The sequence below is a fragment of the Bos grunniens genome, chromosome 10 (genome assembly GCF_055505025.1).
Source record: "Bos grunniens cultivar Pamir isolate PY7600 chromosome 10, Bosgru_T2T1.0, whole genome shotgun sequence".
Lineage (NCBI taxonomy): Eukaryota > Metazoa > Chordata > Mammalia > Artiodactyla > Bovidae > Bos > Bos grunniens.
The window spans coordinates 18,134,812-18,152,549 of NC_141174.1; the positions used below are offsets into that span (position 1 = coordinate 18,134,812).

Genomic DNA, 17,738 nt, shown 5'->3' on the forward strand with positions numbered 1-17,738 from the left:
GACAAAGTGTCACCACAGCACCACACCCTTCCATAGAACTAGGGCTAAAGACTTCTCTGGGAGGCAATTAAGGCTTTCTTCCTCTCTGTGGCTCGTTCTTTCCTCTCTTATGGAGGCCAAGATGTACAAGTCTACAGTGTGGTCCAGGGGATGGAAGAGATGGAAGTCTGCTCCATCAAGGGGCCCTACATGGTCTGGTTCAGTTCACCAGGGTAAATGACCACACGGCATATTGATGCCAAAGCTCCTGTGGGAATATACTATACTTCTGCTTGTGTGCCCCTCCCATATATCCTTTCAATTTTTTTTAAGATTTAAAAAGAAATGATTTATTTATTTTTGGCTGTGCTGGGTCTTCATTGCTGCACGGGTGCTTCCTCCAGTTGCAGAGAGTGGGGGCTACTCTTCAGTTGCGTTGTGTGGGCTTCTCACTGCGGTGGCTTCTCCTGTGGGCTCTAGCACATGTGGGCTCAGTAGCTGTGGCGCACGGGCTTTAGTTACCCCATGTGGAATCTTCCCAGACCAGGAATGAAACCCATGTCCCCTGCACTGGTGGCAGACTCTCAACCACTAGACTACCAGGAAAGTCCCTATATATTCTTCAAAGCAAGTATAACAGCCATTGGATACTGGCCACACCAAGTCCTGATTCTTAAGGCTAATCGAAAAAGTGGGAAGGAGTATAGGTAAGTGAATGATGTCAATAAGATAAAATGTCATACAACCAGCAAAATAATATTTGGACTAATTTCTCATATGAAGATATGAATATAAAATCACAAATATGAAATCAAAATAGTATATACATATTAAATATAACCATGTAAAATATAATATGCACATAGTGATTAAAATCAGTCATAAATTTGGAATGATACAAAATTACAATCATTTAATGCTCAGCAGATTCCTTTTTTCCCTTTAAAGATGCCTGTGTCCTTTTTTTTTAAAGAATGCTTTTTAAAAAATATTTATTTGGCTGCACCAGGCCTTAGTAGTGGCATGTGGGATCTAGTCCCCTGACCAGGGACTGAACCCAGGCTCCCTGCAGGAAGCCTCAGAGTCTTAGCCACTGGACCCCCAGGGAAGTCCCACTTATGCTTTTTTAAGAACAGTGTCTAGTGAAAGCAACCAAAGTCATTTTCTTCCTTCTTTTAATTCATATTTAATAAGCACTTATGCTAGTCACTGGAGATACAGGGATAAATAAGACCTCTGTTTTAATAAGTTCTTATTAGGGAAGACAAACATCTGATAACTAAATAATTATTAATTAAAACTGGGATACATGCTGAAGGTCAAGGTATTTTTGAGAAAATCTAATAGAGAGGAATAGTCTGAGGGTTAAGGGTGATTTGCCAAAGTAAATCTCTTTTAAAGCATAAAGCAGGCTTCTAGGGAATAAGAGGGGTTGGTCAGGGAAAGGGAAAGGAAGTTTTTAGATATGGAGGCTTGTTTTAATTTGTACCCAGAATTTTGTTTTTTTTTTATTATTATTGATCTACTTGTATCTGTGTTGGGTCTTCCTTGCTGCATGCTGGCTTTTTCCAGCTGTGGTGGCTTCTCTTACTGCAAAGTTCAAGCTCTAGAGCATGGGCTCGGTAGTTGCAGCACCTGGACTTAGTTGCCCTGAGGCATGTGGGATCTTCCTGGACCAGGGATCAAACCTGTGTCCCTGCACTGGCAGGAGCAGAGCCACCAGGGAAGTTCCCAGAATGTTGTTTTAATCAGTTATTATAATATGACAGACATAGATACAATTGCCTTGAAAGAAGAATTTATTATAATACCGTAGAGAAAAGGCATATCATATCACACAGGGCCACATGGGAAAGTACCAGAGTTTGGAGGCAAAAGTGGGGAGAGGACAGCATGGCCCACTCTTTATTGAGGCTTCCAGGAAAAGGAGTGGTAAGGTAGGGTAGGCAAGCTTGGGTACATTAGAGTTGGACAGACTGAATAATTTCAGTGGGCTCTGGCTCATGGATGTGTTCCTAGTTGTCTGGCACCTAGCCCTTGGGTGATTTAGGGCGGGGTAGAAATATTGATGTGGTATGTGAGAGTTAGAGGAAGGAAGTGGCTGGAAATATGGGTTTTAAGTTGATTGATTTACATATGAAAGGTATGTCCCACGAAAATTGTTTATTATCTCTAAAAATCAGCTAGCACTGGGAGGGGCAGTCTCTCCAGGATTAGCAAGGCCCCTAAGATGTCAAAGCATCATAAAATACAGAAAATGATTTTATGACAAATTATAAAATACAGAAAGACATGATTAATGCAAGGCCTAAGCCAAAAGGCGTACTGGTGTGTTACACAAGAATCAAGTCCAGCAAGGCGAGGGTCAAAGGGTATGGGAGAGGCTGGACAGCCAAACAGGGGCCAGAGTCTTAGACCATGTCCAGAAAGTTAATCTTTCAGTTCAGTGCAGTTCAGTTGCTCAGTCGTGTCCAACTCCTTGCGACCCCATGAATTGCAGCACGCCAGGCCTTCCTGTCCATCACCAACTCCTGGAGTTCACTCAAACTCATGTCCATCAAGTCAGTGATGTCATCCAGCCATCTCATCCTCTATCGTCCCCTTCTCCTCCTGCCTCCAATCCCTCCCAGCATCAGAGTCTTTTCCAATGAGTCAACTCTTCACATGAAGTGGCCAAAGTATTGGAGTTTCAGCTTTAGCATCAGTCCTTCCAATGAACACCCAGGACTGATCTCCTTTAAAATGCAAGGTTGGATCTCCTTGCAGTCCAAGGGACTCTCAAGACTCTTCTCCAACACCACAGTTCAAAAGCATCAATTCTTCGGCGCTCAGCCTGCTTCACAGTCCAACTCTCACATCCATACATGAGCACTGAAAAAACCATAGCCTTGACTAGACAGACCTTTGTTGGCAAAGTAATATCTCTGCTTTTCAATATGCTATCTAAGTTGGTCATAACTTTCCTTCCAAGGAGTAAGCGTCTTTTAATTTCATGGCTGCAGTCACCATCTGCAGTGATTTTGGAGCCCCAAAAAATAAAGTCTGACACTGTTTCCCCATCTATTTCCCATGAAGTGATGGGACCGGATGCCATGATCTTAGTTTTCTGAATGTTGAGCTTTAAGCCAACTTTTTCACTCTCCTCTTTCACTTTCATCAAGAGGCTTTTGAGTTCCTCTTCACTTTCTGCCATAAGGGTGGTGTCATCTGCATATCTGAGGTTATTGATATTTCTCCCGGCAATCTTGATTCCAGCTTGTGCTTCTTCCAGCCCAGCGTTTCTCATGATGTACTCTGCATAGAAGTTAAATAAGCAGGGTGACAATATACAGCCTTGAAGTACTCCTTTTCCTATTTGGAGCCAGTCTGTTGTTCCATGTCCAGTTCTAACTGTTGCTTCCTGACCTGCATACAGGTTTCTCAAGAGGCAGGTCAGGTGGTCTGGTATTCCCATCTCTTTCAGAATTTTCCACAGTTTATTGTGATCCACACAGTCAAAGGCTTTGGCATAGTCAATAAAGCAGAAATAGATGTTTTTCTGGAACTCTCTTGCTTGTTCGATGATCCAGTGGATGTTGGCAATTTGATCTCTGGTTCCTCTGTCTTTTCTATTCTTTTTTGTCTTTTTTTTTTTCTTTTTTTGTTTTGTTTTTTTTTATCCTCTGTCTTTTCTAAAACCAGCTTGAACATCTGGAAGTTCACGGTTCACATATTGCTGAAGCCTGGCTTGGAGAATTTTGAGCATTACTTTACTAGCGGGTAAGATGAGTGCAATTGTGCGGTAGTTTGAGCATTCTTTGGCATTGCCTTTCTTTGGGATTGGAATGAAAACTGACCTTTTCCAGTCCTGTGGCCACTGCTGAGTTTTCCAAATTTGCTGGCATATTGAGTGCAGCACTTTCACAGCATCATCTTTCAGGATTTGAAATAGCTCGAGGATGCAAAAAGCCTCAACAAAACAGTAGTAAAATAAATCTAGCAACATATCAAAGGAAAGGAACTACACAGCAGGACCAAGTGGGATTTTTTCCCCCCAAGAATGCAGGATTGGTTTAACATCTGAAAGTCAATTAATATAATAAACCATATCAATGGATTAAAAGACAAAAACCATACAATCATTTCAATGGAAGCAGAAAAAGCATATGACAAAATCCAAATCCCCCTTTTGGGTGAGGAGTTAATGGGGATTTTATTGTTTAATGGGCACAGAGTTTCTGTTTAAGATGATGAGAAAGTCCTGGAAACAGAAAGTGCCAATGGCTGTACAATACTGTAATGCCCTTAAATATATACTTAATAATAGTTAGAATAGCATCCTTTATATTTACATGCATGTTACCACAATAAAAATTATCCAATGCCCCTTGATGATAAAAACAATAAAAAAACCAGGAATAGAAAGAAATCTCCTCAGCCTAGATAAAGGGCATCTAGAAAAATCCCACAGCTAACAACAAGCTTACTGGTGAAAGACTGAGTGCTTCCCCCTTAAGATCAGGATCAAGCAAGGATGTCCATTCTTGCCACTTATAACACTGTATTAGAGGTTCTAAGTCAGGGTAATAGACAAGAAAATGAAACAAAAAGGATCCACTAGGAAAGCAAGAAGTAAAACTATCCATGTTTATGAAGCCTAAGTTCATGTGCCTGATGGCTTCTCAGCTGTAGACCTAGGCAACACATAATTTCTTTTCAATAAACCTCCTTTATCTGGAAGTAGCATCAGTGAGTTTGTTCCTTTCAAAAGAGACCTACTAGAATAAAGAGCTTGTACAGAGTCTGAGAGGATTTCCCATCTTAATTTACTATCTCAAGTTTTACTTAGTACTAGGAAGTGATCTGGACTTCTGAAAGACACTGACCAATCATATGCACTACTATTATGAAAACATTCCTTCCGTAACATTCCTTAATAACACCAGGGAATAAACACAAAGGTAATTTGTAATTTACAGGTATCAAGATATATTGCTCAAATATTCATTAATCATGAGGATTATATAATAAAATTCAGATGTGGGACCTCCCTGGTGGTCCAGTGACTAAGACTCTGCAGTCCCAATCTGGGGAACTTGGGTTTGATCCCTGGTCAGGGAATTAGATACTGCATGCTGCAGCTAAGATCCAGCTCAGTCAAAATAAATAAATAAATATTTTAAAAATAGAAATAATAAATAAGTTTTAAAAATAGAATAAAATTCAGATGCAACACGAAAAAATATGGATATAAAATTATTTTCACAAGGCCACAAAACCCTGATTCTTACCATGTAAGGATCCACGGAAAGATAAAGAGTTCTGACTTGTACTTGTCCTTCATTGACACAATCTGGTAAGTTTACTTCTTCTACTCGGAAATTTTCTGCCACTGGATGACCATTTTTTCCTAAAATATTAGACAAAAATATAAAATCAAAAAGGCACTTTCCCATAGAATTATTTATTATTCTTTACATGGTCACTCTAGGACTTACAGCACTCCCTAAATACATATGTGAATAAATCTATTGCTTTGAAATTTCTCTATAGCTCAGCATAAATTCTTCAAATAGTTTCAACTGCTCTTGGCTTTCTCCAAGAATTTCCTTTGGCATGTTGCTGTCAATGTCAAAATCTTTTTTAAGTGATAACAGGTAAATCACCTCATCTGTTACAAAATTAAAAAAGGATTTCAAAAAGCAAAAAAGCACAGCCAGCTTTTTTTTAAATAGGAAAATTAAAATTTACCAGGTAGCAGAAACACCACATCAGCCAAAGTAAACTGGTAAACTATCCTTTTTCATTTTAAGACGAAAACAGAAACTTAAATGACTATTATCAAAACTTCCTATTCATTTTTTCAAATTTATTTATAATTGAAGGATAATTGCTTTATAGTATTGTTTTGGTTTCTATCAAACATCAACATGAAAAACTTCCTGTTCATTGAATCATCAAATTTCTAAAGCGAAAACGGAATGCAGACATTTTAATCGAATTGCTCTCTTTCTAAAACTGAGAAAAGGTAAGTGTCTTCCCCAGGCCACACACTAGGTACACACCAAAACCAAGGGAGCGTAGGCCCAAATCTCTCAGGTTACTTCCACACTTAAGCTTGGTGTGGTTCAGGTTAGATGTCGGGTAGCTGACTTATGATGCAATAGGTCAGTGCTTTTCACATAAAACAGAAAAGCATATCTTAAGAATCAATATTACACGTTATAAACAAAAAACAAAAGCCAAATATATTTGTAATACTATCTTCTAAATATTGTAATAACTTTAAAATATTATTTCTTATTTCTTCAACAAGTGGCCTTGATAATTATTTAAAAAATGATAATATTGTTTAAAGAATTTCCTCTAAGATCTCAACTAGTGTTAGTATCTTCCTTCCTTCATTTACCACATTGACATTATATTATTACTTTTTGTTACTCCATTTGCATTAATAATTATTAAAGACCACAGCTGTTCAGACAAATACAGACAAATACATACCAGGTCTGGAATTCAATACCACTCTTTGTACAATCATCACCTTGTTTGCACAGTGGTCTCACAAGACTTCTTTATAAAATAACTCCTATAAACAGAAATGTTTTAAATCACAAGAAAGTAATGATATATTCAACAATTTAAAAGCTAAAACAAAAGTGCACTTGTGTTTCTGAATGAGGAAAGGAAAAATCATATTTAGGATCCCAAAAAGATTATAGTTTCTTGTCAGGGTTTGCCTCCTCAAGCAAGTATGTGAAAAAGACTAAATCTAATTAGAATATGTAGCTAACAGGGACAAATTTACTGAAGATTGTGTGGAACAAAATGTTTTGGCCTCATAATTCAAGCATACTCATCTTCATGTCTTCATGACTAAGGCTCCTACTGTGGCTTAATTAAAAGAAAACAGTATGATATATTCCTCTGGAGTTAGCCAGATAATCTACTGCTTAACTGAGATGTAACCACATTTTCAAAAACTCTTTATCAACATGGAAATTTCTTAATAGTTTTGCTGATTATAAAAGTAACCTATCAAAAGCATTTTAAAATCCTCACCTTCTAGGAAGTTATGTAACACAGGATGGCTAAGTAAACGAAAAAAGATCAATTTATTCTGGGTTTACAATTTGAACTAATGAAAGAAGTAGAATGAAGTTCCAGTGCTGGCACTCTCTGACTTGGACCTTCGTCCTTTATCCATCACTAAACATGAACAGACTGTTAATGTTACTCTGTGTGCCGAGGACTGTTATGCTATGAAATATACATATATACATGCACATACATATTCATATAGTATTTAATATATTTAATCTAACAATTCTATTAGATGTTTTTATTATTATCCCCAATTTATAGATGAGGGAAATAAGTCTTAAAGGGTTTAAGCACTTTTCTAAGGTGGTGCTGTATGCACTCTGTCTCATCACAGCAGGAACTCTATAATGTCTTATAGGGCTAAATATATTTTTAAAAGAAAATCTTCTGTTGACTCACCTTGTGTATAAATTTCACAAGGGGTTAAAAAACAAAGTTTTCCAAACTGACACTGGATCCAAAGAAAACTGACCATAAGTGGTGTTTAACAGCACCGTGATAGCTAAATTTTCAACCAAAGGAGTCTTTTCAAATGAGGTTTCATATTTGTCACCTTTTTCTCTAATTACTTTCAATGCATGCTTTATCTCTTCAAATGATGCACATGGTAGACTTGTCCAAATATTGCTTATCAGCATGAAAAGTAAACTACTAGTCTTTCCCTCTGTGATTGATGGGGTCGCAAAGAATCAGACAAGACTGAGTGACTGACCTGAACTGAACTGAGTCTTTCCTTCTGTATTAAATTAGAAAGTTTTTAAGTGCCAAACACTACAATTAACTAATGTAGGGTAATCGTGCAGTATCTCTCAAAAGCACAACAAACAACACATTTAAAACATAAAGATATTTAGTTCCAAAATTAAAATCTAAAATATGATACACCAGCTCTAGATCTGAAAGGAAGGGTGGTGGTGGTGTTAAATTCACCCCGAATGGGAAGAGAAAAACGGAAGTCCTTATTGACTGACATCAAGCAAACCATATTCGCCAGGTATGACATTAAGTAGGTTCTTAATTGGTGGTATGCAATATTCCCTGGTGGTTCAGGCCATAAAGAATCCACCTGCAATGCAAGAGACCTGGGTTCAATCCTGGGGTTGGGAAGATCCCCTGGAGAAGGGTATGGCAACCCACTCCAGTATTCTTGACTGAGGAATCTCCATGGACAGAGGAGCCTGGCGGGCTACAGTCCACGGGGTCACAAAGAGTCGGACACGACTGAGCGACTAAGCACAGCACAGCACAATATTCCAAAATAATATAAGATCAATTATCAACAGAAAAATTCTAGCACCCCTAAAAAAGAGAGTGTTATCTGAACGTCTACCTTCCAGCCTAATATACGGGGAAGGACACTGAACTAGGAAGAGCAGACTACATGTTCTGCTTCTAATCACTTGGGATTTGGGGAAAGTTCCTTCTCTCAGCCTGTTTCCTGAATGTTCTTAAGTGCCAGGACTAAGGACTTAATAGCCATTGGCTCCTTTAACCCACCACCCAACAACCCTCTGAGGACAGTACTGTTACAGTTCCCATTTTATAGAGGAGCAAAAGGAGGCACAGAGGTTGAATAACTTACCCACGATCACACAACTGATAACGAAGACACTGCATGTGCTAAGTCGCTTCAGTCCTGTCCCACTGTTTGCAACCCTATGGACTGTAGCCGGTCAGACTCCTCTGTCCAAGGGATTCTCCAGGCAAGAATACTGGAGTGGGCTGCCATACCCTCCTCCATGTATTTTATTTTATTTTATTTTTCCCTCCATGTATTTTAAGAGGAGAGATCCAGGGATCCAGGGATTCCCGACCCAGGGATCAAACTGGAGTCTCTTATGCCTCGTGCATTGGCAGGCGGGTACTTTACCACCAGCGCCACCCGGGAAACCCAACGAAGACACTAGTGTGTTAGTCTCTCAGTCCTGTCCAACTCTTTGCAACCCCATAGACTGAAACATAACACACACCACTGCCATAACAGGAGCCTCCTAACACCTTAAAAAAAAAAAAAAAAGGTTCTCCATCATGATCTTGCTCAATTATTGGGCTTCCCTGGTGGCTCAGATGGTAAAGCGTCTGCCTGCAATGCGGGAGGAAATGGCAATCCACTCCAGTACTCTTGCCTGGAAAATTCCATGGATGGAGGAGCCAAATGACTATTGCCCAGGGCTTTATTACCAAATGTGTAAATCTCCGGGATTTCCTCCACCTTTTGAGATGGCGGCTCTCCTCTCCTTTGATATTTCTGGTTTCCTTCTTCCTTTCCCCAAGTCTAGTATGTAGGGATTCCTGATTGGATCTTTGTTTTCTCACCTTCCTCGAGGGCTCCCACCACCAACCACTTCCTGGTATGCAAATTACTAAAAAAAAATCTTCAGCCCAGAATTTCAAACTGATTTCCCAGAATGTTAGCACCACAAAGACAAGGGACTCATGCCTGTTTAGTTCAATGATTTATGTTCTCCCTCTTTGCCTGGCACATAGTAGGTGCCCATTAGTGTTAGTCACTCAATTGTATCCCGACTCTTTGCGACCCCATGGACTGTAGCCCGCCAGGTTCTCTGTCCAAGGGGGTTGTCCAGGCAAGAATACTGGAGTGGGTTGCCATTTCCTTCTCCAGAGGCTCTTTCCAACCCAGGGATCAAACCCAGGTCTCCTCCATTGCGGGCGCTTTCTTTACTGACTGAGCCACCAGGGAAGCCCAGGTGTCCATTAAATATCTGCTAAATGAAGGTCCCAAAGGCACCTTAGACACGACTCTGGCCAAACTTGAGGTGGCTTTTGTTGTTCAGTCGCTCAGTCGTGTCCGACTCTACGACCCCATGGACTGCAGCACGCCAGTTGCTTACTACCAACAATTCTTTTTTAAAAGAAAGAAGAAAAAAAAAAGCTCTGCTTCTCCTCAAGCATTCCCTATCCCAGTGACCTAGGCAATGATGCCAGCGTCTCGGCAGCCCCGGGAAGGAGCCGGGAGGTCCTCCCGGTCAGGAAGGGGCCCGCCCCTGTTCCTTGATCCTCCTCGCCCGGAAGGCCCGACCCAGACGCGGGAACCCCACCCTTAACCACCCCGGCCTGCGGCCCCAAGCGCCTCACTCACCGCTGACGAGCTCGGGAGGAAGTCTCGCGCGCTTTGCGGAAATCTGCAAGGGGCTAGCCGGGCGACCTCTGCCCTCCGGCCGCAGTACGCAGGCGCACGAGTAGACCTCGGCTCTTCACCTCTATCCCTGCCCAGGGGCGGGATTTTGGAATTTAGGCTGGGACGGTGCGGAGATCTGGAAACTAGTCACATGTGTGGGCGAAGTGTATTCATAAATCAACCGGGATTGGTGCCCTGTGGCTGCCCCTATTGGCAAGACACAAAGGACAAACCGTTCATCCTTGACCAGTGGGTTCATTTCCAGCAGGCCCTAGAACGAATTTTGTTTTATGGATTTCTCCGTGAGCCTCGGATTGGAAAATCACAGTCAGTTCAGAGGCCCGACAAGTCTACCCTTCTTTTTATAGACTGAGGAAACTGAGACTCAGAGAACTGCTGTGATTGGATCATCCACCTTTCCGCTGGCTAGGGGCAGTGCTGGAGTTTATATATAGCCTCTCCAGACTGCTGGCCCAGGACCCCTTCCCTTACAACAGGGCTGTCTTTTCTTTCCCAAAGAACCCCAATTTGCTGAAAGATGGATTACCCAGTGTGAGCTGATTTCTCAATTTCATAGTTCTTAAATACCTTGTTTTGTGTTGAACTAGGTTGAGCAAGGCTTGTTCCTAGGAGACCTGGGATCTCGAAGGACTTCAAACCCTGAGGGAGTCCATTCTGAATTAGACAGGTGAAATGATTGCTATTTATATTTTATTCATGTCAGAGCTAATAGCTCAGTATAAATCACATTATTTAGAAGCTGAAAAATGACTAGGATGGTAAGCAAGGGTATAAGAATCATTAAACAGGCTGGACCCTTTGGTAGTTGCACCTTTGAGCTTTTTACTTCTTTGGAAAAGCTTCTGGAAAGGGCTGGAAGGACCACTACTCCAGAGAAAGTGTCTCCCTTCCGGCACAGCAGGAAAGCTACTAATGGCCTGCCCTATCCTGGCAGAACCTTCCATAAATTGAGCTGGGGTGGTGGAGGAGATAGAAGTAGCTCCCGGGCGAAACACTTCAGATTCCACTGTTCTTATCTGAAACTTCAGCAGTTTACCTCAACTGTAAATGTTTCTCAGATTGTTATATGCCCTTGGTCACTTTCCAGAGCACAAGCTGGTTGTTTATGTTAATTTTGTCCCACTTTATAGTTTGGTTTTGTGGGGAGTGGATTTGCCAATCTCATATTTCTCCATAACCAGAAGAATATTGTTTATTTTTATTTGGTTGTGAAGGATCTTCATTGTCGTGTGTGGGCTCTTTAGTTGTGGTACGTGGGACCCAGTTTCCAAAGGCGGGATAGCACGTGTGCCGCCTGCATTGGGAGCTTGGAGTCTTAACCACTGGACCACCAGGTAAGTCCCTGGAAGTCTATTTAGTTTTATTTTTTAGTTGCAAATAATTTTAAAGAAGGTCTTGAGGTTTTTGTGTGCATCAAAAGAGGCATGGAGGGGAGCAAATATCAAATCTAAAACCTCAGAAACATAATGTTGAACAGCAAAAGCAGGGAAAGGAAGGAAAGAAACAACAGTATGATTCCTTTTAAAGTTTTAAAACATGCAAAAAAATACTGTGTGTTGTTTATGGGTACAATTTCTGTTGCAAAAGCATAGAAACATGCAAGGGAACGGTAAACTCCCAATCCACATTGAGAATGATTACTTCTGGAGGGGGAGAAATACCATCCAGAAAAGGGGAAAATATAATAATTGTATTTCTCAAACTGAGTAAAGAATATCTGGATGTTTCTTTTTTTCATTCCTATTTTTCCTTTTTGATTGCACTGTGGGGCTTGCTCAGTCTAAGTTCCCAACCTGGGCCCTCTGCAGTGAGAACGTGGAGACCTAACCACTGCCAGGGAATTCCCTGGATGTTTCTTATATTATCCTGTAAACTTGCTGTATTCGTAATATATTTCATTATAACAAAAAAGTTAAATACCAGATATATTATTTTAAGGAGGACATGAGAATTATATTTTAAAAAATCATATTGGCTTTTGGGGCACATAAGCATCTATATAGAACTGGGATTTTTATTCCACTTAGTTATTTTATTCATGTAGCCCAGAGATTTTAGCTTTGTGTGGTTAATCTTTAAAAAAAAAAAAACAGGACACTTCACACAGTGAAGCCTTATGTTGGAGGATAAGTTGCAGGGTTTATTAGCTTCAAGAAAAATTGTGAAAGACTTGGAACTTGGTGTGAAAGGTTACTAGGTACCCAGTCACCATCTCCACTTTTCATTGTCTTTGAGCTAATTTCCAACTCTGTGAGCTGTGGAAAAAAAAAACTGATAACAGTGTAAATGATTCTTGTCCATAGAAATATAAATGCAAGTTGTTCCTTGAGTGCAATTGAACTTTCTCCCCCACACCTAAAAAACCAGTGTTGTGTCTGTTAAGCAAATTAATTTCAGTGTTGCTGAAATATGTATGTGTCTACTCTCTGGATTATCTTTTAAATCTGTCGTAATATCTTACTATTTTCTTCATTAATTAATGAGTTAAATAAATCTTACAGGCTCTCCTGGTGGTTCAGTTGGTAAAGAATCTGCCTGTAATGCAGGAGACCCAGGTTCAATCTCCGGGTCAGGATGATCCCCTGGAGAAGCAAATGGCAACCCACTCCAGTATCCTTGCCTGGAGAATTCCATGAACAGAGGAGCCTGACGGGCTACAGTCCATGGGGTTGAAAAGAGTCAAATACAACTAAGCAACTTTCTTTCACTTTTACTTAGACAAATCTTGGACATATGCTAATTTTACATTTATATGAGTCATGATTTTACTTTTTAAAAAATAGTTATCTTTTAACAGGAGGGAAGAGGCCTCTCATTTCTGTCAAACCACACATGTTACAGAACACATGAGGCAACTGCTCCTCGGCTAAGATGCTGGCCTGTTGTTATCATTTCCCTCCTGCTCTCTTCTTTTTGCTCCTCCATGTTAGATGCTTTTTCAAAAATCTATTTTTGAACTTTGATTCTTTGCTCTCTTTGATGTTGTTAAGAAGTCGCTAAGTCGTGTCCGACTCTTTGTGACCCCGTGGACTGCAGCATGCCAGACTTCCCTGTCCTTCACCATCACCCTGAGTTTTTGCAAACTCATGTCCATTGAGTCAGTGATGCCATCCAACCATCTCATTCTCTGTTGCCCCCTTCTCCTCTTGCCCTCAAAGTGGAAATATAAAAACATCTTTTATTAAGCAGGTAATAAAATATTTTTTTTCTGTGAGTAAGACCATATCTACACCCACTGTAAGATATAAAAAATTTAAGTAGTTGGGGGGTTTCAATTAGATTCATTTCCAGCTTCCTCCTCTCCAACCTCTCTCCTCCTAAGCTCCACATTTGCCTTCCTCATTGTAACACACTATACACTCTTTTTTTAAAATGCATGATTCAATGTATGTGCAAAATACAAGAAAACATAACTATAATCTATGCTGATAGAAGATGGAAGAGGAGTTCATTCTAGGAGGTAGGTATTGACTGTAAAATACAACCAGGGAATCTCGTTTCCTTGAAATATTCAAGGTTCTATGTCTTTATCTTGCAGTCTTTGTTCAGATTATATTTATATTAATTCAAACTAATTAAATAATTGTAGTTAATTAAACTATTTAATTTGTATCAAATCAATTTAAATTAATTGGCTTAAAATTTATCATGTGATATATAATTTTTGTTTCAGTCATAATTAATAACCAAAGTTTATTTTTGGATAAGTCAGAGATAACCTCAGGATGGGTGTTTAGCAGACATTTTTATAATTATTATTGCAAAGAAATGGAAGAAATCATTCTTGAAATTATCATAAGGTAGGATTACCAACAGAATTTTTTGGAATTATTTTTATCTTCCAAAATAGTTACTTTTTACATACATTTGTTATAAATATTAAAATTCAACTTGTCCATAGTTAATATTTTCTGAGCTTTCAAACAAGGACGTCATCATAATTTGAATTTAATTAAATTTAATTAAATAAATACTATTGAGTGCTCAAGTGTTATTTAATAACTGCAGCACACTTGATTCCCTGTGAGTTTTCTGCACATTTCTGCTCTTGCTTTTTTTTTGGTAGTGTATATATAAATTACTTATATATATATATATATATATATATATATATAATATTTACTTATTTTTAATTGAATGATGATTGGTTTACAATATTGGTTTGATTTCTGTCATACATCAACATGAATTAACCATAGGTTAATCCCCTCCCTTTTGAGTCTCTCTCCCACCTCCCACCCATTCCTACCCCTCTAGGTTATTGCAGAGCCCCAGTTTGAGTTCCCTGAGTCATAGAGCAAATTCCCATTGGCTCTCTATTTACATATGTTATTGTATATGCATCCATGCTACTCTCCATTTATCTCATCCTCTCCCTCTTCTCTCCCACTCTTGCCCATAAGTCTGTTCTCTATGTCTGCATCTCCATTGCTGCTCTGTGAACAGATTCATCAGTACCATCCTTCTAGATTCCATATATATGCACTAATAATACAATATTTGTTTCTCTCTTTATACCCCAAAGGAATCGAAACTGAAAAAGACACATGTACCCCATGTTCATTGCAGCACTGTTTGCAATGGCCAAGACACGGAGGCAACCTAGATGTCCATCGACCCATGAATGGATAAAGAAACTGTGGTACATATATACAATGGAATACTACTCAGCCATAAAAAGGAAAACATTTGAGTCAATTCTAATGATGTGGATGAACCTAGAGCCTATTATACAGAGTGAAGTAAGTCAGAAAGAAACACACTATGCACTCTTGTCAAATTAATAAGCAAGTGAATAGATGCCCATTGTGTGCTTAACACCAGAGTAGGTGCTAAGTGGGATATCATATGTGAGAGTTCCTGACCCAGGAAGTTTATAATGCAGTTGGGAAAATGGGGAAGTAACAGTATATGCAGTATGTGATAAGTACCAAAGGGAGTGAGATTGCTGTTAAATGCTTCATTCATTCATTCATGCATTGAGCAAATAATTCTTTATTGTCCATTACATGTGCGTGTTGTGGTATACATGGTGAAAAAGATCAGCACAAACTTCCGCTTCACCAAGTTTAGTCTAGAAGGAACTAGGACCAGTAATCAGCAGACACAATACTGTGTTATTTGGTTACATACATAGGGGAAGTACAGGATGTTACGGGGCTTCCCAAGTGGCTCAGTGGCAAAGAATCTGCCTGCTGTGACAGGAGACATGGGTTCAATCCCTGGGTCGGGAAGGTCCCCTGGAGGAGGAAATGGCAACCCACTCCAGTATTCTTACCTGGAAAATTCAGTGGACAGAGGAACCTGTCAGGTTGCAGTCTATTGGTTGCAGAGTCAGACATGACTGAGCACGCACGTGTGCATGCTTCTCTCTGGGACTTCTTATTCATCTCTGGATCAGTCACAGGGACCCTTGTCTTAATCTTCTCATTACCGCCAGAGATATTGAGAACCTTAATTAACATTTAGGACAAAATTTGTAATCCTCACAACATGAGACCCACAACTAAAAGACCATATCATTATCATGGCCCACTTCATTTTATCTGGGTGTTTTCTTCACTGGATTGGTTTCACATTTCAGTGTGAATTAGTATGCAGTGCTTTTGTTAAATTGAGTATTGAATTTCAGTCCCCAAAGAGTTTTCTCCTTCAGTAATGGAAAAATGAAGCATACATTATTGCAGTAATAACATCCTCACTGCGATCTTGTCATTTCACAAGAATCTTAAAACCAGAGTTTGGCTGAATTATTGCTTAGAGGAGAGACCTTCAGAGAAGAGGCATGTGCTGCAGGAACATCTTTAAATGCTATTGTTTTGTGTTTTTACCTTTTTCTCTTCTTTTCCACATTTGATTTGTGGGAAGCAGGAGAAGACTAAGCCTGGCATCCTTTAGTCTCAAATACTTCTTTTTTTGAAATTTATTTTATTGAAGTATAGTTGATTTACAATGTTGTATTAATCTCTATTGTACAGCAAAATGATTCATATGTATATATATGAATATATATTTATATATATATTCATTATGGTTTATCATAGGATATTTACTATAGGTCCCTGTGCCATACAGTAGGACCTTATTTTTTAATCCATTCTATGTATAATGGTTTGTATTTGCTAATCCCTAACTCCCAATCTATTCCTCCCTCACTTCCCCGCTTAGCAACCGCAAGTCTATTCTCTTTATCTGTAAGTCTGTTTCTGTTTTATAGATAAATTCACTTGTCAAACACTTCTTTTATTTTTACTTTCGGCTGCATGGTGCAGCATGCAGGATCTTTGTTTCCCAACCAGGGATGGAATCTGTGCCCCTCTGCAGTGAAAGCTCAGAGTCTTAACCACTGGACTGCAAGGGAAGTCCCTCAAACACTTCTTTTAAATAGTTCTTGTTTCTCCCTGAGAAACAAGCCTCCACCAATCCTGTGAGGCTGTGCTCGTGAACCCTCCTACATTCTGGAGAGGACTGCCTAGCAACTCCTCCTTGCAGCTGAGAAAATAGTGGGCAAGAGCTAGTGAACTCAGAGCTGCTGATTCATACCTCAGCATGTGTTCTCATCGGAACCAGACTCACTGGTGAGGCAGTCAACACCTGCTTCAGTGTTTATCATGGCAAGAGACAATAAAAAGATGTAGAGATATAAAGATTATGTGTTGTGTGCTAAGTTGCTTCAGTCATATCCAGCTCTTTGTAACCCTATGGACTGTAGCCTGCCAGGCTCCTCTGTCCATAGGATTCTCCAGGCAAGAATACTGGAGTGGGTTGCCATGCCCTCATCCAGGGGATCTTCCTAACCCAGGGGTCAAACCCATGTCTCTTACGTCTCCTGAATTGGCAGGTGGGTTCTTTACCACAAGTGCCATGTGGGATGCCAATAAAGATTATATTGAAGTACAAATAGCTAAAGACTAAATTTAAAGTACCATTTAGGTGTCTTTATGCTCTGAATGGTGTCATCATTATTCACAAGGAGAAAAGTACCTGGACCTGAGTGGGACATGCTCACTGGTGTGCTGAGCAGCACATGTATCACACAAGCAGCAAACTCGGGTTTGTAATCAGTTATCCCTTCATGACTACAGTCATTCCCTATTTTTTTTCTGATACCACTAATAAAAATATTGTTATAAATGTACCTCCTTTAGTTGATTTCATCAACCGGAACACAAAATCATTAAAGTAGCATTACAGTGGGCTTCCCTGGTGGCTCAGCTGGTAGAGAATCCGCCTGCAGTGCGGGAGACCTGGGTTTGATCCCTGGGTTGGGAAGATCCCCTGGAGAAGGGAAAGGCTATACCCACTCCAGTATTCTTGCCTGGAGAATTCCATGGACTGTACAGTCCTTGGGGGCGCAAAGAGTTGGACACAACTGAGCGACTTTGACTGTCACTCACAGTAGTATCTTCTGACAGCACAAAGCCTCTGAGTACACAGACGGGATGTGGGGGAGGTGGAGAGTGTACCTAGGGAAGAGCAAAGGGAAGAGGTATGTGCAATAAAATCAGGAATAAAA

At 39.9% G+C, this 17,738-nt stretch overlaps 1 protein-coding gene and 1 long non-coding RNA gene across 8 annotated transcripts in view; one reads left to right on the forward strand and one right to left on the reverse strand.

The window, feature by feature from the left end:
• Positions 1 to 10,300, reverse strand: part of PTGR2 (prostaglandin reductase 2) — a 21,078-nt gene extending 10,778 nt beyond the window's left edge. For 2 of the 7 annotated variants that reach the window (XM_086319774.1, XM_086319768.1), the window contains exons 1-3: positions 10,163 to 10,300; positions 6,463 to 6,547; positions 5,250 to 5,368 (exon numbers count right to left, since the gene is read on the reverse strand). In XM_086319774.1, the coding sequence (XP_086175900.1) occupies positions 5,250 to 5,368; positions 6,463 to 6,499 (156 nt within the window). In that variant the 5' untranslated portion in view covers positions 6,500 to 6,547; positions 10,163 to 10,300. Of the gene's footprint in view, positions 1 to 5,249; positions 5,369 to 6,462; positions 6,548 to 7,461; positions 7,565 to 8,033; positions 8,129 to 8,644; positions 9,061 to 9,811 lie in introns of all 7 variants that reach the window. The other 5 variants (XM_086319775.1, XM_086319770.1, XM_086319771.1 and 2 more) reach the window with 5 other exon arrangements.
• LOC147364030 (uncharacterized) lies at positions 10,229 to 17,360 on the forward strand. The gene is made up of 3 exons (XR_015134017.1): positions 10,229 to 10,889; positions 11,437 to 11,556; positions 14,748 to 17,360. It is a non-coding gene; the product is annotated as an uncharacterized LOC147364030 (long non-coding RNA).
• Positions 17,361 to 17,738: the final 378 nt, after the last annotated feature.